Source organism: Motacilla alba, chromosome 2, assembly GCF_015832195.1.
Source record: "Motacilla alba alba isolate MOTALB_02 chromosome 2, Motacilla_alba_V1.0_pri, whole genome shotgun sequence".
NCBI classification, from domain to species: Eukaryota; Metazoa; Chordata; class Aves; order Passeriformes; family Motacillidae; genus Motacilla; species Motacilla alba.
The window spans coordinates 48,950,264-48,972,493 of record NC_052017.1 but is presented as its reverse complement, the minus strand read 5'-3'; the positions used below and the strand labels follow the sequence as shown (position 1 = coordinate 48,972,493).

At 41.4% G+C, this 22,230-nt stretch overlaps 1 protein-coding gene across 5 annotated transcripts in view; it reads right to left on the bottom strand.

The window, feature by feature from the left end:
• UBP1 (upstream binding protein 1) overlaps positions 1-22,230 on the bottom strand; it is a 48,598-nt gene that overhangs the window by 18,883 nt on the left and 7,485 nt on the right. For 3 of the 5 annotated variants that reach the window (XM_038124355.1, XM_038124363.1, XM_038124385.1), the window contains exons 2-4: positions 18,178-18,300; positions 4,180-4,331; positions 1,606-1,682 (exon numbers count right to left, since the gene is read on the bottom strand). In XM_038124355.1, the coding sequence (XP_037980283.1) occupies positions 1,606-1,682; positions 4,180-4,331; positions 18,178-18,300 (352 nt within the window). Of the gene's footprint in view, positions 1-1,605; positions 1,683-4,179; positions 4,332-13,460; positions 14,125-18,177; positions 18,301-22,230 lie in introns of those variants that run through there. The other 2 variants (XM_038124372.1, XM_038124395.1) reach the window with 1 other exon arrangement.

Here is a 22,230-nt window from a genome sequence, read left to right as displayed (position 1 = left end):
CTGCTAAATGAATGCACATATAAAGCAATTTGCTACAAAGAGCCTGGAAAAATACTGTATATGTTGGACTGTTACCCAACAAATAGAATGTAGACAAATTTGCTTTGTTTTTTCCATTATTCTTCAGTCTTCCTTGTATTAACAGCAGCTGAAAGTGTGCACAAAACCCAGCAACTTTTAAATGGAATGCCTCTTCAAGATGGATTGCACTTCCTTGGATTTATTTCAAAGATAATGGAAAGCAAATGTGTGTGCATGTGTGCACGTATACAAACAAACACACATACACAAAGGCACCATTCCTTCTGCACTGCAAACTGGCACGTTTGGAACTTGGAAATATCTGTAGCCACCTTCACCTCCATGAAATGATTTCTTTGGTAAAATACTAGGATTACAATATTTTATTGTCCAAAATGGAAAATTCATTAATGCAGCATTACAATACCTTGCTATGGTAAAACTGACTTTTCTAAACTTTCACACTGCTTTGCCCTATTGTACTTACCAAATGACTCATCACCCACACACAAAGCTAGAAAATTACAGAAGAGAGACACCCAAGGCTACAAGGAAATAGCACCTAAGGGGGCAAAACAGGTCCACACGCTTATTACACCAAGTCACCATGCCAGGATGTAAAAAGTTTAATTACAGAACTCTCAAATTCCACTTTTATGCTCGTGCTTAACTCTTCCTGAAATGATCTCTAAACAAGCATCCCACAGACAAATAAGAACAAGGCCTAGGACTATACAAGCAAGCCAAAGTTCACAAATTACACAGCCCAAAAAAGCTGGCAGGTAAAGATTTAGCCTCCCAGAGGCACACTGTTCTGGTGCATTTATCAGCACCACTTTCGAAGTCACTTTAATTGAAGTTTTTCCCTTCTTTCCTAATACCTGAATAAGATTTTTTTGAGAATTCAATAAATTCAATAATCATCAGGTGCTTGGAAGAGAAATCCAAACCCCTCCATCAGCTCTTCTAATCATCTGTACTCCAAATTGGCTAATTTTTCAGTTTGCCTCATTTTCATACTTCATAAAATACCTCAGATCAACAGTACCTTCTACTAACATTGAAGCAAAAGGAGACAAATCTGGAACTGAGGACAGGGGCTCAGCTGTTGAACTGCTGAACAAGCAGCAAAACAAGCAGCAAAATTGAAGATCCAGTCTCCTTTGGATGTATCTCCAATATCCCACTGCTGCAAAACCCACAGGTTGGCTCCATGTGTTTTCTGTAACACTTAAGAACCATGATCCCAATACCTCCACTTTCATCTAAATGATCCTCTACCTTCCCCTCACCTCTCCTAATCACTTGAAATGGACAATGTGATGGCTCAGAAGACACTGGATACAAAATCTACAGACACTGGATACAAAATCTACAGACAACGACCTTAAGCTTTGCACAAATACTTAGGTCTACAGTGCACACAAGTGTGCATTGGGTACTTACACCCGTATGTTTCTACTTGTAAACATCACTGGTCTATGTATTCTGACCAATACCAAATGACAGCAGAAAAGGAAAAAATTCCATAGAATATACAGTCTCTGGTCTGTTAGTAACACTATCTAGTGAACTTAAATTCACCTTCACCAGTTTGCCATTGATCTCTGGTATGTCTCCAGCTTTCCGATTATCTAGCATCCGGATCTCATAGGACTGACCTTTAAAGAGAAAAAAATTGCATGGGTAAAAGAGCAAGAGCACAAGGTTATTTTGTGTTTAATGCATTTAGATTAGCTTTTGGTTCACAGTACATGAGGATACCAGTACCTGAAACCTGAGTTTGAGAGATCCAGATAGCAACATGCACTTCACATCATGCAAATTAAAAAAACAAAGTGACACTTTTTGGTCCCCTTAAAACCAGAGATATTTTCAAAGTTTAATTATTTAATTTTGTGTCAAGTGTAACTACTTGCTTCTCCATTTTTTTTCTGAAAACAAAACATTTCAAGGCTGAATTCCTTTCTTTTTTAAAACTGCTGAATGGCAACATACTGAGAACCATTAACTGGTCTTCCAAAACAAACTCTTGTAGAGTTTTCATACTTTTTCCAAAACTTAAGTACTATTTTCCCATGTACCTGTTGCCTTTGTATGATTTCATGCTTTGTATGATTTCAGAAATAGACCTCTAAAAGAGACAGTTACCATTTATATCAACAGTATAAGCAAATCTATCTTTCCAGTGAATTTGATAAACTGTTATGCTTCCAAAGCAAAGCTTGTAGCAATTTATTTAATTACAAGGACTTTTTCCTTCCAGAGTGAGCAGCACATATTCACTTGCAAAATCATGTTTTCCTAACTAAAACATAGGACCAAATAAATTTCAACACCTTCCCTAAGATGAAATGCAGTAAAATCATCACCTACACTGCCCTTCAGACTACCTTTATGGTCTCATGTATAACACATTGAACACATTCTGACATGCCCTACAGGGCAATAACCCTGTGAATGAGCAAATAACTTCTTCATCTCCTTTCACTTTTCACAGACTGATGTTACTTCCAACTATGAACCATTCCAGGAGGTTTTTTTTGCTCAAACCCAATAAGCATATTTATGTATATACTCTACACATGTACAGGCTTTCCTTACCCGAGCAGCATGTGAACATTGATACAGTCATTGATGACATAAATTCATAGAAATAGATGTTCACCTGGCACAGCTGAGTAAATAATATATAATTCCTCCTCCTATATTTAACAGGAGGAAACTTCCTGTTAGTGTGATTCCTTCAATTACCAGTGTTATTCTACTCACACAGCTATAACACGTAAGTTCTACTATATTTAAAGTCAGCATTTCTTGGATCTGGCAATATGAATAAAGTTTCTCAAATATTTTCCTGTTCTCTCTCAACATTTTTTGCATTCACAGAACTCCAAGCTTTGCTGCACTGGGCAAACTAACCCAAAGAATGCTTCCCTTTTAAAAGCAATTCTCTTCCATAGCACTTCTGCTGTTCCACATACATCTAGCCAAGCAGCAGCCAACCCAAAACACTATTCCACAACTCCAATATCTTTCCAATGGACCTCTTTAACAGATTTCACAGTAAGAACCCTGCAAACCCTGAACAAGCAACCATCATGGCTCCAAGATCTGAACTTCTAGAATCAGCTTCAGCTGAACATCTAATCATGTTAAATATTCCATCACAGTCTATTGAGATTTAGAGTCAAAGTCCACAAGACAAAGAAAGCTAAACTAGATAAATGATTGGAGATCCTAGGGCTTTAGAGCCAGAGGAGGGGGAAGAAGAGGTGGGAGGATATGAAGCCATTGATATGGCCCAAAACAAATGATAAATGATTTTGAGTTCAGAATACTAGCTGACTAAACTTAGGACACCAATGTACTTCTCAACGTAAACCTTCTCAGAGGAAGGTTTTACCAGATGGCAATGACTACATTCAGATTATTCTACCCAGCAGTCAGGGGTCTCTCTAGGAAAAAAAATAAAAAAAACCCAACAAACCAATTTTCATGCAAATTAAAACCCAGGAAAAAAGGAAACAAAACCCAGCCTGATTCACATGAAGTATTTATCTAGTTAATTTCTGGTAAATATATACAAACTCCAAACATAACTGCACTTGTGATCATGTTTAAACATAATACAGTTCTGGACAGACATGTCTGGCTAATTTGAAAGCAATTACAGTGGTTCCTTTTGTGCAACACCTGAGGGACTGACACTTTAACACTTATTATGACTTTTGAGGGCTGTCTGTGTGTACCTCATGCATATATCCAATTAACTTGTTCTTATCCATCAAATTTAAACAGAAATGCCAAAATAGTCCCGAATTTTCAGCTATTACTGCCTGAAATTTATCTCCTAAAAGCTCTGTTGACTTGATTTTATTGAGGGATGAAGAGAGGCAACACACAACAGGCAAAAAAAAACCAAAACCAAACCAACAAAGGAAAAAAGACCCACCAGAATCCAAAGGGAAAGTAATACCATTCTAGAGCTGTGAGCCTACAAATTGGACAAGAAGGACTACTAGTAAGTCATCCTCACACAACCTCAATGTCCACAACCTCATTTCTGACATGCATTTATTTTGGATATAGACACACACGTATCAAAACATGAAATACCACTCCAGTTTCAAGCTGCATTCACAAATGTATACCAACCTTGATTCAAGTATGTGAGAGTTTCATCATATAATTTTACTGCTGGAGATGTTGCAGCACACATAACGTACTGGAAAGGTGGATGTTTGGTCTCATTTTCTTGTGGAAGGCTGGAATCTTCCTGTTTGAAAATAGGCAGCGCCAAAACATCACTGAAAAGAAAAAAAAAAAGACAACTTTGAGATTGTTGGCCCTGTTTTGATTGATTGAGAAGTTGAAGAAAAAATTTGAAGTTAAATAAAAAAGTTATTTGTGACTTAAAAACCCCCACAGTGAAATACATACAGAATTTTGTTACTCATTTTATTAGTAAAATCTATATAAGCAGTATAAAAAACATTTTCCACCAGAACTTTAGAAGAGGATCCATAAACAATACCATGGGTCTTAAGCAGACAAACAGTTGTGCTGATCCTTTGAAAATCTAATCTTTGTTTCCGGTCTCCACTTAAATAATTAAGTTCTCTCTTATCTCTTCACCTGTCAACACAGCCAAGCTTGCCTAATAAACATGCAAATGAAAGCAAGGCTTTCATTTTCTTCTTTGAAATAATGTATTTCCCAAAGTAAGTTACCTACACTGTGAAAGTATCTCTCTCCTCATTTATTCCCATTATATCTAAGCTATTAATTCTGTTGGCATTCTCAATATTTCTTAGGCTTTGGCACACTGATTAGCTCAAAAATGATTAAGCAGCATATTCACAAAATATAAGCTATAAAAAGTTTATGCCAGGATTCACTTTACTTATCTACAATGCATAACCACCAGAAAAACTTTGGAAATGCTACATTTCTAGAGAATAAAGAGCAATCCATGCTGTCCGCAAGCTGTGATAAGAGAGACAGCTTCACCACAACCAGCAAACACACCTTCTGCTTTCTACAGAAATCAGTAATCTGTATTGGTAATAATCTTCCTTGTATACAGAAATCCTTCATAAATTAGATTTTTAGGAGCTTTTCTTGCACTGAAATTTTGTTCATGATGACATTATCTCCATATCCATGCAACTTTCTTTAAAAATGTTTCTAATGTGAATTACGATCTCATAGCACCTCACCTATTCATTTATTTTTTAACCAACATGTATCTTGTTTGTATCTCTTGCACTGATCACAAACATTGATTTAATATATTTTGTAAAACAGTTATAAATGCCTGCATTGCACAACTATTTGCAGGCTGTACACTAAAATTTTTCAAGTAAAACTGGTTTTTTACTGTTCCTCATTTCTGTAAGACTCTGCTTTATTCAAAGAAAAGTCTATTAATTGCTCTTGAATTCCAGCTCATATCTGAAGAATCAAAAAAGTATATCATAATAAATGCAAAAGATGAAATTACAGCCAATATTTTTGTGTCACATAGGCTTAGAATGTAAGACTTGGTCTGCTTAAGTCTTAAGATATACAGAGTGCAGGTGGTGCGCCCCAACTTTTTTTCAGAGCAAATGCCACATTCCATTAGGGATGTTACTCCCTGGACTACTTGGAAGACGTTATATTGACAAGAAAATATTTGTGAAGGGTGAAAAAGTCTAAGAAATTTGTCTATACCTTGGAGAGACTGTACGGTGTCTCCCCCAAAGGAAACCAAAAAAAGACACCCATACAGGTTCCCTTTCACTAGGAAGAAGCCACAGGAGATGCTACAAAGACTGATGATGTAAGCAGCACAAGGCAGTACACTGTCCAAAAAAGCATTACAAGCCTCCTGAACCGTGTCCTAGCTACATCTGATGCCACCTCCTCAAACTGTAGCCCAGAGAAGAATTAAGTACATTACAAAGGAAGATGTGAAATAACCACTTAAGAGAAGTGGACACCCTTAAAAGAGTTTTCTCATACAGAGACAAGGGTCCGTGAGTAGGACAGCAAAATCCATAGATGGGTGAGTGCTCTTTGAGGATGACTCAGAAGAAACAAGGAGCTGCTTCAAGCCCTGATGTCGTCAGGAGGGCAGCCCAACACCAGAGGGAGTGCCGTGACAGGGACAAGCAGAGGGAAGCGTGCTCTCAGGACTGCTGCACCAGCAAAGCATGCTTGCCACACACTTCAGCACCCAAAACACAAGTGCCGTTACGAGGAGGAACTTTGAAACGGCAAGAACATGGAAACAATGGCAATGTTTAAAATACACACATGAGTCAAAGTGCAACAAGCAAGGCATGAGAACTATCTCACCAAATAAATTACCTGTAATTCTTGACTAAATTCTGCAGCACTTGCCTTCACATAACACACAAGATTAAAGAGAAGCCTTTTGTGTATTCATGAAAAATATCTTTAAAGCCTTCATTTTCTACTCGCAATTTGAAGTTTAAAATGTAGCTGGTCTGGCTTAAGAAGTGAGACGTGGTTAATGAATTAGCTAAGAGACATGGCATTGGAAGTCTACAAATACACCAATTTAGGCAGCTTTAAACCAGCTTTTGCTAATACTTACAAAGCATAATGACAATGACTAACTGCCACTGCAGAACAAGAAGGAAAAATAAAGACATCCAGCTCTACAACCCTACAAGTTAGCTGTAAAGAGAGCACAACGTTCATTTTTAAATGCCACCATTCTAAAAAAATACTCCAGAAGACAGCACAAGGATAATTTTTCCTATAAAACTCTTCTGAGTACTAGTACATTTCAAGGGAAAAGACAAGCCAAACCAATGAAACTCCTTTCTAGACCATCTTTAAATAAATACAATTTAAATAATATTTGGATTCATTCACTTGCAAAGAATGAAATATTGGTGTTTTCTGCATTTCAACATGCACTCTTTCTCCATCTAAAAACAGATCAAAGCTGCAATTAAAATGGTCAATAAGGTATGAGTAAAGTATTTCAAATTAAGACCTGAAGGATCAGTTTAAGGATCAGGGACTAGCTAAAATTCACAGCAACAAGCATTTTCTACAAAATAAAATTCATTGCAGCACAGGTGAAGAAAAGATGCAAAGACTGCTCACAATGGGAAACAGACACAATATTTTTAATAGTGCTCTTTACTTAAGCTAAAGATGACAAATTGCATATTATATATGTTATTGCATCAATCACATCACCAGAAACTATGCAGATGCTAAATCAGTCTTTTTACCACCTCCAATCTTATACTAACACCCAACAACAATAAAAACAAACAAACAAACATAAAGAAATCCCAATACAGAGACAAACAAACAAACACAATACAGAGAACAGATCAACCTTGTCAGTTCCAGCCTTTTTCCTCTCAGACCCCCATTACAATTTCTGCATTTATAATGAGCCAGTGTCCCAGCAGAACAAATCATCTGCCCACAGTCAACTCCTGGCAGCCTCCATGCTTACATATACTTATGTAGGCATCTTTTAGTAATTTTCTTACTCACCTGGTTAAATCTTGTTTTTGCTAGGCCAGTAGTGCCATCTTTGCTTAAGTTATTTCACATAGCAAAGAACCTAAATTCAAAGTTCTTACCTAAACTGAAGTGCCCACTGACAGAGCAGCCCAGATGGAGGAAAAGCCAAGTGTTCCAAAATAGCTACTGTTGAAATTATTTCAGACTGCAGGAGGACAGAGAGCTTGAAGAGACTGATTCTGTTCCTTTTTTGTCATTATTAACTTTTGATCCTGTGAAGTAAAGATTCATTTACTTCACTTGTCTCATTTAAGTGAGCTTTAGAACTACAAGCAAGCTGATGTATGGATAAGTAGTAACCTTTGGAAGGACAAGTAGCATCTTGTGTTATATTTTCTGATATCATTTGAGAAAGTCCATCTAGCAGGGCTTACTCTCCTGATGGAAGGAACTCCAAGACCAAGTTCTTGAAACTATTAGCTCTAGTAAGAAAAGTCTTATCTCAGTTCCTCAGCATGTGTTATCTAAAGCATTCAAATGAAAGGCTTTCTTTTCTTCCTACAGGGAGGAGGAAAATTTACCCAGAAAAAAACCCCAACAGAAATAGTCTTCATTACACCCCAAATGCAGGCAGCAAACCAATCCTCCAACATGAGTCTTAGCTACTTATGCTACAGAGGTGCATCCATGAAACATCACCTACAAAAGCAGGAAGGCTTAGAAGAGGAAGCAAGGTGAATGTTACCACCTGAACTAAAGCACCCAGTGGGACGCACCACATGTGAGAAGCTGTCCTATGTCATGTACCCTAGATAGTACAAAAGCATAGTACAAAAGGACTAAGAAAAATGTAATTTATCCCTCCCATGCTTGTGAAATATGTACGTAAGCCTTCAAAATCACCTTCCTTAAAAATTTAAAACCTTCTTTGCACACACTGTCCAAAGCATTTTTAAAAAAGCCTAACACAGACATACAAAAACCCTCTCCCTAATAACAATAATAGGGTCAAAAAATAAATGAAGAACTTCCTGTCCTTACAAGAACAGGAACTACTATGTCAACAAAATTTAAACTGATGTTCCATCAATCATCTGCCTTATCTATCTTCTGGATTGTATACTTTTGGGTGTGAGTACTAAAGCATCCCAAGGCCTTCTGAAACTTTAAAGCATGTGTTTTATGAGGACAAATACCTTTAAGAAAAATTTTTCTCAAGCAGTCTCTGAATCAAGAGTTATGATCTGAAGGCCAATCTCTGAACTGTTCAGAGGTATGAACAGACCATAGGAAAATGTAAGGCAATGGGAGACCTGGTACTTCTTAACAGTTTACCTATGTCCACAAAAGCAAGTTTGATGGAGGGAAAAGACCCCTGGAATTAATTTCTGGGAAACAACCTTCTCTGCAGCAGCTGTCCAAGAAATCCAACACATGAGAAACAGGTGCAAATGTAATGCTGTTCCTGGGAATCCCACAGACCATCACACAGAAACTCAGATGGAGAAAGGCTTCAATTTAAGGGGAGTCTGGCACAAAATACAAGAAACTACCAATCAAAGAAAGAAGAAAATTCCAATGACAAAACCTGTGTCCTTCCTACCAAGGAAAAGAAGTAAGAATGTTCACTATGGCAAATCCACTCCTCCAACACAGGGAGGTCAGGCAGCCACTCTCACTTGCAGCAGGCTCCAGTACAGATGGCTCCTACATAGGAGAATACCTAAGAGCACATGAAGGCAGACCTGCAGCCCTGCTCTCAACCTGCTATGTCCATCCAACATGAGAGGTGAACAGAGAAGACAGTTTTGCACCATGAAGTCTTTCCCTTAAAAATTAAACTGGTCCCTGACTTTTTGTAATGTATTCACACACTCAACTTGGAAGAAAACAAAACCAAAAAAACTCAAACCCAAGCCAATTTCAACGATCTAGAACATGAGGTTTATCTTTCAACACGTTTTATCTGTGGTAACAGAGCAAGGAGGCTCAGGTTTATGGACACACTTTTCCTTCAAATGCCTATTTCCTGACAGGTATTTACTTATTTGTGTGCTTGCACGAAGAATCCAGCTCCAATTCTAATCAGTACCTGAGACTTTATTTTAGAGTCTTTATGTGAGTGAAAATTATTTTTTATACAGTGCAATGCATAAATAGAACAGACCAGTAAAACAGGAGCTTTATAATGTATTCTGCAGAAAACACTTCGTACATCTAAAAAAGAAGAAAAGCAAAACAAATCAGGATACCATCCGCAAACATTCCTCTTTCAAAAATCCAATATAACCAGAAGTAGTCTCAAGAGTGGGAGACATTAGGGGAAACATAAACAGCAATTTGTCTGTCATAATGTAACAGCAGCCAAAACCAGGGCCTGAATGAGATAACTTTTTTTTTTGGTTTTGCACAGCAATTACAAAGTTAAAGCAGTAACTGTCACAACCCAATCATATTTATCAGAAGCCAAAAAAGGCTGTCAGGGACTCAAAAGCTGTTAGAAGAGAACACTCTCTTTCTCCTCCTGAAAAGAGAGCTCTAAGCTGTAAGACAATGTTCCCCCAGCTCCTGACTGACCATCTCAGAGTTACTTAACCTGAACTGTACTCGAGAGGTTGGTACCTCTCACCAGCCAAGGCTCTCCACACCACAGTAAGGAGACAAGACTGAAGACTGCATTAGGCTTTCCCTCTTTTCAACCAAGGCACCAGACAGCTGCATTCTCCAAAGACACTTAAGTGTTTGGGAGATGCAGCAGAGTCAAACTGACTTGATTCTCCAAAAATGGAGGATTGCCTGGATGTATTTTCACACAGTTTTTTGTAGAGACTTTTCCATTTCAGAAGCAGAAGTCATTCTTTTTTATTTAGTTTGATGAACTTCAGGTTTTAACCTATATGTACCAAAACAGCTACTCTTGAAATAATTTTCAAGTTCCCTGTGACAGGGTTGAATTGTACCACTGCGAACACCATTGTAACTGCAAGCATTTAAATAAATCCATATACTAAGCTTTCAAATTACACAGAAAAATTTAGTCATTAAAGTACTTGTCTGTCTATTAATGCTTAATTAACCCAATGCATAGTGATTTACTAATCAAATAATTCACTAATGAAAAATGGAATTCTGCTAGAAAGATGACAGGCAGCTCTTTGAAACTTGTCTTTAAATAGCCTCCATTTTTTTGCAGTTCATAGCAACCGTGAGTGATCCTCAAACATGCACGACTACTTCTGCGTTACAACGGATATTATGAGGGATTCATAAGAAAACATGATGGGTGCCATTATCAATGGAAACATTAGCTCCCCTAAATTAAATCAGAACTCAGTATCACTGAAGGGTACAATGTTTTTATATGGGTTTTTGTGCTGGTGTTGACACATCTGACAACTGTTACTACAAATTTAATTTAATTTAGTGATTAGAGGCAGTTTCTTATTGCAGGAGAAGGTGCTAGAACAGCAACCAGAAAAAATGGGTTTTGAGACCTCATAGTGAACTTTCAAAAAGTATTCAAAACTGTGTGAATCTGCAGGGAACCTTAGGAGGCACTTAGCTGCCTTTTAACAAAAGTCCTACAATGGATTGATGATCAATGAACACGTGCAACTTTCTCAGGAAGAATAAACACAGGAGTAATGCCATAAATTCTATCTAAGGGCACTGACTTATCTTCAACTCCAGGAAGTATCAACTCCTTTATATACAACCCCAACAGTTTAAGGAATTACATGCAAATCTTCCTAACAAAATGAAGTGGCCATATACCTTGAGGAGTTCTCCAAGGACTCTCCTCTAGGCAATATTTAATTTTCTTCTTTTGTTTTGTTAGAAAGTGACAAGTAATTAACTTCTAGTGGCGCACTGAACAGAGCCAGAGCAGGATCTTTCCTGTTCATGCTTTGCCACTGCTCTTGGTTTTCCCCTCTCACATCACTGGACAGGCCATAATTTCTCTGAAGTAGAAATCTAACCAATACATAGAATAACTTACATACGTGCTGAGAAACACTCTGAATCCAACAAACACTAATGGCAATTAGGCAACCCCTTTGAACTATAGAGCCTGTGACTTAAACTACAAATACTACTGCTACTCTGTATGTTTTCCAAAAATGCAAAGGAGGAATGTAACAAGATTCAAGACTAATATATAGCTTAGCATATACAATATTACTTTTTAAGTGCTGCTTTTAATGGCTACAACTCTTTCTGTGGTAATTCAAAATGCCCTAATAGGCAGGTATACGTAACAAAAAGCCAGCCACCATAACAGGATGACATGACCAGAAAAAAACAAACAATCTATCCCACAACAAGGATGATAATTCTCACAGTTCCTAGAAACTGAAGCAGGTGCATTACTGGGATGAGAAATGAAGTTAGGAAAACACAGGAAAATATTAAAAAAACTAACAGACAAAATGCAGAACTTTCACAAGAGATCCTAGAAAGAACAGAATCAAGATAGGTAAGAGCAGTTCTTGAACGTGAGCACATGCATTTTCCATTGGTGTCTGCACTAGAACCCATCCAGACAACAACCACACAGCTGCCCACAAAAACTGGCACACCACTTCATGGGATGAATGTCTGAAGGTTTGCAAAGACAGAAATGGGACAGAAGTGGGATAAAATCCAGACTAAAGCTAAATATAAAATCAGGAATATTCTCATCAAGAGAAATGAATCACTTCGTTCTCTGAACTGGCAAGTTCTCAACGTTATTTTTAATTTTTAAAAAAGCCAAAACAAAACAACAAAAAACAAACCAACCAACCAGAACACAACCCCCATCAAATACATGTCCCACCATAAACCCACTGAACTCACAATACCAAATACTATCAGAACTGTCCTCCCTTCTATCCAGCAGAAGCCCTCTTCCATAACTTCCAGCAAAGACACTGTACTTCCAAAGATTTTACCTGGGAAGTACTGCCTTAAAGCATACATAATCGATGAAGCTTGTGGTCACCCGCAAGCTTCAGTTTCCCCTGACAGAGAACACGCCTTTTATAAAGGCTAGGCCTTCAAAACTACCAAACGCAAGTGTTTTACTTCTCCAGACAAAATCCTTTAACACCGACAAGCCCTGTCGAAAACCTTGGACTTAAAATGCCTGTCGCTGCCTCCAAAACAGTTTCTCTTTTTCACACTAAGTCGTCTCTCAGGAATCCACACATTCTGCCCATGAGCAAGCTGAAATTTACTCAAACAAATACAGTTTCAACTTAGTTTCGAAAAGGCATATCCAAACGCTACTTAAAAACTAACTTTGTGAAACCTGGAAAACGATCAAAAGGTAAGGAAACCGCCAAGTTGACTACGAACATAGAGCTACATGGCAAGGAAAAAAACCCCATCATTAAAGATACACTACATAGGAAAAAAACCCATCACTACACAGAAATATAGAATAAGTACTGAATAAAGTACAACCATACTACCACTCTACCTACAGCGTTTACCTGGTCAAGAAAGAACACTTTTAAACCTGGCAGGAAACACCTATTGTTTACCGCGAACAAGAACTACATTTGCCGAGTGTAAGACGACCATAGTTTGGAACGTGGGGTCCGGTTACACGCCGAAGGGACAGCGAAATATCAGTTTTAGGGCAGGAATTTCGCATATAAAGGGAACAGCACCCCAGCGCAGGCAGCTGCCCGCCCTCCCCGAGCGGCCACCTGCCAGCAGCACGGGAGGGCAGGGCGGGAGCCCCTCCGGCACGTGCCCACGCCTCGGGAAAAGCTTCCGGAATAAAAATAAAATTAAAATAAATAAATAAAAAAGGGGGGGAAAGAGAAAGTCCGGCTCCTTCCCGCGCAGCCTCAGCCTGCCCAGCGGCACGGGCAGGGCTGCGCGGCCCGAGGAGGCCGGCGGGGACGCGGCGCCCAGCGGCGGGGATGAGCTGCGGGGCGAGTTACCTCATGCTGTAGGCACCGGCTCCCAGCTCCTGCCCGATGCCCGAGAGGCTGGCGTCGAAGTCGTGCACCAGCCCGGACTCGATCACTTCATCCATCTTCAGCACCCACGCCATGTTCCGCCGGCCCCGCCGCGCTCCCGCCGCGGGAGGAGCCGGACGGGGCGGAGCCGCTCGGCACCGGCGCCGCCGGGGAGGCGGTGCCGGGCAGGCGAGGGGGCTGGAGGAGACAGGGGGAGAAGGGAGAAAAAGCACGTGCGGGGCGGGGGGACGGGGGCGACTCCGCGCTCAGCCCCGCCGGGGCCCTTTGCTCGCGGCGCGACCAGGGCGCGGGGTCGCTCTCAGCATCCTGCGCCCGCCCGGCCGCCGCGGGGCGCTGGGGACCGGGCGGCCGCCGCCTCCTCCTCCTCCGACCGGACACTGCCCAGCGCCGCCGCTTCTGCCGCCGCCCGAGCTCCGACCCAGCCCAGCGGCGCCTCCCGCCGCATCATTCGCAGGGGGGAGGCTGCGGCGGCAGCACCAGCAGCAGCACTGCGGACGCCCGCCGGGGAGGAGCCGCCGCCGGAGGTCACGGCCGCCCCGGGGGCTCGCGCCCGCCGCTCCGGCGCTTCCCGCAGCGCCGCCGCCGCCGCTGCTCACGACAACATGGCGGCGGCTTCCACCCCCAAGCGCTTGCCGGGGCGGGGCCTGTCCGCGAACGGCGCCGTCGATTGGCCGGGCTCCGCCGGCAGGGCCAATCAGGGGCAGGCGCGGAGGGGTGAGGGGGAAGCCCGGCCAATGAGGAGGCACTTCCTCACGCCAGGTGACGTCAGCGTGACGGGCGCGAGCGCTCCGGGCGCTCCTCCCCAGGCCCGCGGCATGGCGGGAGCGCGCCCCGGAAGCGGCGGCGGCCGAGGGGCGGAGCGGGGAGGGGCGGCGGGGCCGCGCCCGCCCGCAATGGCGGCTGCGCGCGCCCCCGCCGGGCCCCGAGCGCTCCCCACACACCTCCGGGGCGGTGACTGCCCTGAGCAGCCGGGTTCGGTGCATGGTGTCCCTTCCCGTGGCTGCGGGGCCTGGAACGAGATAAGGTTTAAGACCCCTTCCCAACCCAAAGCGTTGCATGGTTGCTTTTTCCAGAGAACACCGAGGAGCTTTCCCAGAAAAACAGCCAAACCCCACAGGATCACTGCATATTCTGAGTTGGAAGGGATCCTTGAGGAACACGAGGGTCAGGTTGCAAGGGACCACTCCGGCATGGTCAGCCTGGAGCACATGGCACAGGATTGCATCCAGACGGCTCATGAATATCTCCAGTGAGCGAGACTTCCACAGCCTCTTCAGGCAATCTGTTCCAGTGCTTGGTCACCCACTCAGTAAAGAAGTCCATCCTCACGTTTAGGTGGAACTTGGTGTGCATCAGTTTCTGCCCACTGCCTTTTTCATCCTTTGGCTTGGCACCACCAAGAGCCTGGCTCTGTCCTCTTGACACCCTCCCTTCGGATAGTGATAGATACTGATGAGGGCCCCTCTCTGCTCCCAAAAATTTCCCTTGATATTTAATAATTCAGAGAATAATTACATATTTTTAGGAGACATTTCATTAAAATGTTATGTCTGGAGAGCAAACTACAGAAAATGTAAAAATGTATTTTTATCCTATAGTAACATGCTAAAGTAACATCCTAAAGTAAAATGCTTTAAGTACAATTGCACATGTTTTGCCAAAGACAAAGGCAGGAAGGCCCTAAGTTCATGAATAGTTAAAATACTACCTGTTCAAAATGTACATATGGCATCCTCAAAGATAAAAAGTACACAGACCATGATTTATGATCTTCAAAGGCAGTTTGTAAGTTGAAATGACTGCCATCTTCTCAAAAAAAAAAAAAAAAAAAAAAGGAAAAAGAAAAAAAAGTACTGGTGTTTTTCCTGCTGTAATTGCTATCAGAGTTCTCTGCCTGTCTGGGCAGAGATGAACAGTTCATCTGCATATAAGGGGAAGCTTAGAAAAAGTGAAATTTATTAAGAAGGCAAGGGCTCATGGACAAGCCACTAAGATAGGCACTAACTACCATGTTACAGCTTTGAGTGAGAAGAACTGAAATTACCACAGGCAAAATTCCTCTTTTATGCCTGACAAGACGACAACAATACCCAGGCAGCAGAAATAACACAAACCCCCATTTTTGTAAGTTTTAGAAAAGAAGGTTTGTGGGAAACTAAAAGTAGTACACTTTCAACTTCTGACAGATAAGACCAGGATATAAGACCAGAGAGGCCACATACAGTTTGATTTATGCATAGCAAAACTGGTTTATCTGCTTACTAGACCTATGCTTACATAGCTACATAGCAGTTACGAGATCATAAATTGGTGATTTTTATACTGGGAATTGTTTTCTTGTGACATAAATTCCAGAAATTCCTGAGGGTATCCTGAATGGACACAGTGAAACCCATCCTCTTGCATTTCAGTCCTTAAAAGTTGGGTGTAGCTTGTCATGATAAACAAGGTGACTGCTAGTATTTCTGCAGATGTTATCTTTACCTATTTTAGGACACAAAATGCCCTTTTTCAGTTAAAACATTAATATTAAAGGGAAAGTATTTTTCTTCAGCATTATTTGTATTCCTGGCTCATTGACAAGAAGTTTTCTGTAGAGGTGTGTGTTGTTTGGCGTTTTGCTGTTTTTAAAGTAAAGGCTTGTGATGTGTTTCTTTGGGGCAGTTTCCTTGATCAGTGCCATTCTCACATCCTCAGCTGAGGATCAGCCATGCTCACAAATTGCTTCTGAGCAAGCCAGATGCACAAGTCTAACCTGTCAGAGATGACACTGCCTGTGGCCCTGCCATTCCATTTCTGCAGACCCAGTAACTGGAACTGGAGACATGATGTGATGGAGAGAAAGTGCAGACAGTGGAAGTCTGATTTTGCCAATGCAATTTTGCTTTTGCAAAAAAAAAAAAAAAGAAGAAAAAAAAAAAGCATTCCAAGTACAGTTCTGCTGGGATATGGGGATCCTGGGACATTCCTTTCTCCATCTGCTAATCACTGCTGCGGGCTGGCATCCTCCCCTGAGGCTGATTGCTTCTCTATCAGCCTTACTGATGTCCAGATGTGGGACTGAGGTCAGAGCCAAGCAACTCAATGAGTAAGAGCGGCCTGAAGCCTCGTGCCTGAACTGGTTTGTGTTCTTTCTCCTCAAGGTAGTTGGCCTCAAGGGGCAAATAGAGATCAGCTCCTGTACACAGCCCATAATTGATGGAAGGGTCCCCCTACGCTGCATTTCAATACCAAAACACAGGTGCAGGCTGCCATCCAAACCTAAAGGCAGCTGCTCAAAAGCGTGTGGGAAGAGCAACTTCAGAGGGACTCAAATGGCAGATTTTTAGATAAGGGTGGAAAAAATAGAAGCAAATATAGGGAGCAAAGGCAAGGAAAGGAAAGGCAAGGACATGGTGAAAACAGGCCCTGAGAGAAGATGTGAGGGGACCAACCTCCTCGTGGCTGCACAGAGGCTGAAGAAGGGAGGACTGGAGGAGTGAGTGGACACTTTCCACCCTAACTTTCTCTTGTAGTTTGCTTCCTTTTGTGCTGGAGCTCTGCCTGTCACTTGTAAACAAGGTTGCGTCAGGGAACTCAAGCACCCATCCTTCATTTCTGCTTTATTGCTTGAGTCAATAGAAACAGTGCTGTGTTTGCTATCTATTTGTGTTAGCCAATCTAAATTTCAAATCACTCTCACCTTTGTACTGAGATGGATTGATTTTATAAAACTCCACTGCAGTTTCATTAGTTTCACACTTTGGAACCCAAATATAGCCTCAATTCCTTTGGGTTTCTTTTTTGGCTGTTTTGTTTGTTTTTAAAATCTAAAACTTAACACATTTCTAATAAAAACATGCTACTCAAAAATTCTGCAAGAGAACTAGTAGTGCTGTGATGCAGCAATAGTTGTAAGGCTACCAATATAGAAAGAGCCACATCAAGATAAATAATTAAACACTCTTATGTTTATGTACATTGTATTTAGACAAAAAGTAATAAGCTAAAGTTTAATACAAAGCATGAACCACATTATAAATTGAAACTTAATTAACATCAAGATTATCTGTAATCTATGAGACTAGCTCTTGTCAAAGCACAATCATTTTTAATTATAAGAAAATTTGAATACTGTACACAAATAATATTTCAATCGTGCAGAGGTTAAGCAGGTTTGTAGCTCACAGGAAGATGCTGATGCAATAAGGTGTATATTGCATGAGAATTTCAATGCAAAGCATTTAGCCTGCACTGATATGACAAGCAGCCCAAAACCCTGGTCCCACAGGTCAGTTGAGCTCCAGCAAATAATCAAAGCAGACATGAGACATCAAGGTATTTCTAAGTCTGTATTATTTCATATAAATGGAGTTTTATCTACAGACTGCAAATGTAATTAAAAAATCCCAACCAACCAAACACATCCGTGAATATCATATTAAGCAGCAAAACATTCCTAACACTGTTAGCAGCATGCACATACAGTGACATGGCTTGTGAAAAGTGTAAGGCTACAGCAGAGTAGACCTCCACCCTGTTGACTCTACTCCTCCAAATTACTTTCAAATCACCAGCTCTATTTGAAGGCTTCAGCTTGTGGATTAACAAAGATTGCACATACACTCTGCATTCCTATGTATTATAGCATTATAATTATTATGATTATGATTAAAAGTCACCCTTATTCTTCACTTACCGCAGGTAGCTGTTGTTGCTGGTGGGATACTGGTGGTGGTGATAATGTTCAGGCTGGCTGTGCCAGAAAAGCATTTTGGGGTGAGGTGAAGGTGAAGCATTGTGTTCAGCTAAGAGATGGTCGCTGCAGTGACGGGAGATAGGAAAGAGAAAACAAATACTCAAATTCAGATTACAATTGCAATTGGGTTGCTCTCAGGCCTTTATGTTCAGCTTCTTCCAGCAAGTTGTCCCTCCCTCCAGAAGAGGCAGGTAGCTGATGGCTTTGGCTGCTCCCCACATGCTCTCCTGCTCCCCAGACTCACTGTGCTCCTGCTGCTGCCCAGCTGCAGGGCTTTTCTACTGCCAATGTGGCATAAGTGCAGCTCAGACCTCACCAGCATCCCTGTTTCTCTCCTCCTGTCCCCCCACACTGTCCTAGAGTGTCAGTGAGCAAGCCCTGTGTTACAGAGCAAGAGAAAAGGCTGTTTCACTGCACTTGGCCTCAGAGAGACACCCAGCTCCCTCTTCTCACAGCCCAGAGACCTTGAACACTGTAACCTGCGTAGGCACAACTGACTGCAGAGAAAAAGAAAAAAAGGTGGAATACATAAAGACCTCTCTAAGGGAGAAAGATGCCTTCTCAGCAGTGTTTAGAGTGCAGCCTTTTTGCCTGTTCATTTCATTCTGGGGGCAGGCAGACTGCAACCTTATAGTTAGCTTCTTGCCATTAACCAAGATTAAAAAAAACCCAGCCTAATGATGAAAACACTGTCAAATTGCAGGAAAAATATTTACTCCAACACCAACCCAACACCACTCCTCACACCCACACTTTAGGGAAAAAATCATATTCAGATGCAAACCAGCTGCTTGGTGCACTCAGTGCCATTTGTTTGCTGGAATTTGCAGCCAGGATTGCAGTATCAATTTTAAAACACACAAAATAGTACAGGTTGATCCTGCAAAGACCTTGACAATCAGAGGCACACATCCAGAATCCTCATCTGAAAATAGTTACCTGCAGAGGGCACCCATTCTGCTTGAAATAGGAAGGACTACTGGCAAATAGTAGTAGTGCATTGGTGACTTTGTTATTTTTGGTGTTTTTTGTTTTTTTTTAAAATACCAGCTCATTCTTTAAAAAGATACTTTAAAAACGCATTACAATATTGTGGCAACACACAAGCTATAAAAATCAGGACATCAGAGAGCAAGATTCTGGGAAACAGAAAGGAATTATTTAATATTGAAATGATAATAATATGTAGCAGCCAATAAAGCTTCAAATAAACATAATTGGTTGGGGCTTTTTTAATAGCGTCTTGGACAATTTTCCCTTAATTTACTCTATTTACTTAACATCAAACAATGCAAATAAGAAGCAAAGACCAGAATCATAGAACGGCTTGGCTTGGAAGGGATCACAGAGATCACGTACTATGGGCAGGGCCACCTTTTACTGGACCAGGTTGTTCAAAGTCCCATACAACCTGATCTTGCACACTTCCAGGAACAGGGCAGCAACAGCTTCCCTGAGCAACCTGTTCCAGCATCTCACTACTCTCACTGCAAAGAATTTCTTCCTAATATCTAATCTAATATTTTATATTCTAATATTCTCCCAGTTTGAATCCATTCCCCCTTGTCCTGTCACTACATACTCAGATGTCTCTCTCTGTCTTTCTTGTGGGCTCCCTTCAGGTACTTGAAGGCTGCTGTAAGGTAACCCTTAAGCCATCTCTTTTGCAGACTGAACAAACCCAATTCTCTCAGCCTTTCCTCACAGGAGAGATGGTCCATCCCTCTAATCATCTTGGTGGCCTCCTCTGGACTCACTCTACCAGGTCCACATCCTTCCTGTGCTGGGGAACCCGGGGCTGAATGCAGCTCTCCAGGTGAGGTCTCACCTGAGTGGAGTAAAGAGACAGAAACATCTCCCTAACATATAATAATACAGAATAATAGTAGAGGAACTGTATGTGTGGGATGAGAAACAAACACCCAGAGGTGACGCTGCCCAGGAAAGCAGGCAAGAATTGGGACTGCTGCCTTAGTGATTCTGAGAGATTATTCTCCTCCAAGTGGCACATCTAAGTACCTTGAGGCGGGCTGTTATGACACAGATCTGCTTGTGTACACAAATTGATCTTTGGTTCAGCAAGGATGAGAGCTGGACGAGTCTTTTCAAGGTTAGCTGTTCCTCTTGTCTCTGTAACCACAGACTTGAAACAAGCATCCTCACAGATGGAAAGGGCTGCATATTTTACAGAGTAGCTGCTGTAAAATAAAGCTACTCTGTCTTCAGCCCTAGATTTTGGCAAAAGAGTAAATGCATGCACTGTATTTATTTGGAAGCTCCATTTCCATCTTCACTGATTATTCTCAAGAAGAGAACTACACATCTCACAAAGCACTTTCACAACCTTCCCTTGGGGTTTACGAGAGCTTCCCATATAGAGGCCAGGCATGTTTTGTTCTGTGACTTGTGTTTCTGTCAAATGGAAAGGGTAATACCACAGATTCCCTTTCACTCAAAAGAGCTCTACCACAAAATGGCTCCCACCTCTCTATGCATATCCCACAGAGCTCATGTGGCTTTAAATTGTCCAGCACTTTTTTCCTTCCCCAAACAGCCCACTGCTTTTGACAGATGCTCAGTTGTCAGAATGCAAATGAGAAGGAACACTGCAGTTTTGATTAGTCTTTTTTTGTGAAGTTCAAGACAGAACCTGGGAGCAAAAACATTTGAGACACCTGTTTTTTGTCTTTAGCATGGACTTGGTTCCTTCCTCTTTTAGAATTTTGATATTTTTAAGTAACATAAACACCATATATCAGGGTTGCAGATTTGTTCTTAATACCAAGACAAACAATTTGCTGTCACTGAAAATAATCACCCCAGGGGAGCCCAGGCAAGCAGTTGCAGATTCAGCAGGTCTGGGTTCAGCCCATGTATTCCAAATGCAGATAGTGAGCAAGAGCTTTAGTTCTCTGATTTCAGTTCTGTCATTAGCTTGCCCAGCTGTTTACCGGAGCTTTGACTCTCCTGACCACAACAGAAGGCTGTAATAGAACACAGGAGCATCACAGCACATGTGCCCATTCAGTCTCTTACCTTCATTTGATTCTTCAAATACTACCTTTATGCGGACAAGTGAGTCATTGGCAATATCCAAAAAACTACTGCCTTGAGGAGATGGGGTGTTTGTAGGGAAGGTGAAATGATGGCAGCTTTTCTGACCTAAGCAACTGCTTCTTACAAAAGGTAGAAGTCCCAAGGCCTGTGTGACAGGTGTCCCTCATGGTATGCAAACTATTTCATACTTGACAGAGTGTGACCACAGAAGCTGCAGCAACAAACCATCCTATCCCACCGTCACCACTGTCCCTGATGGTGTAACAGAAGCAAAGCACAACCAGGTCTTGTGGACTTCTATGCAAAGGCACGGCGAAAGAGGAAATTTTGCTTTTTTTTTTTTTTTCCCTCCAAGGATTGGCAAGATGATGATCAATCATAGATGCTTTGAGTTCCTTGTATGGAATATAGTAGATAGAACATGTAGAAAAAGTTACTATTCAAACTAATTATTATTCAAAACAATTCAGAGTTTCTTTTCTTTGTCCTATTCAGAGTCTTGTGTTTTCATTGAACTCTGTTGCAAATAGTATATGGGTACAGCTTCAAGTACACTGTAACTCATTTTTTAAAATCAGGATAAACTTCCCAAGTTACATCTAAATCTGGTATTTTGCCTTGTGAAACACTGTATATTCCCCACACCCACACCTGCTGCCCTTGACTAACCTCTAGACATAAAGGTATGTGGTTACACGGTCTTTCGAGTTTGGGGACAAATAAGGTGAGTTTTTTACCTTGTACTGTTTATTGTTAAGGGGCTATTTTTTCCCTTGCTTTATGATCTGCCCAGTAAGTACACAGATCTCAGCAAAGGAGCACTGTATACACAAACAACAAGACATTATTTATTTAAAACATCTTTTGCTCTAAGGCTTGTGTATGGCATACAAAGTCCAACCTGAAATTTAAGGTGGGGAGGCTCATGTTTTGCTA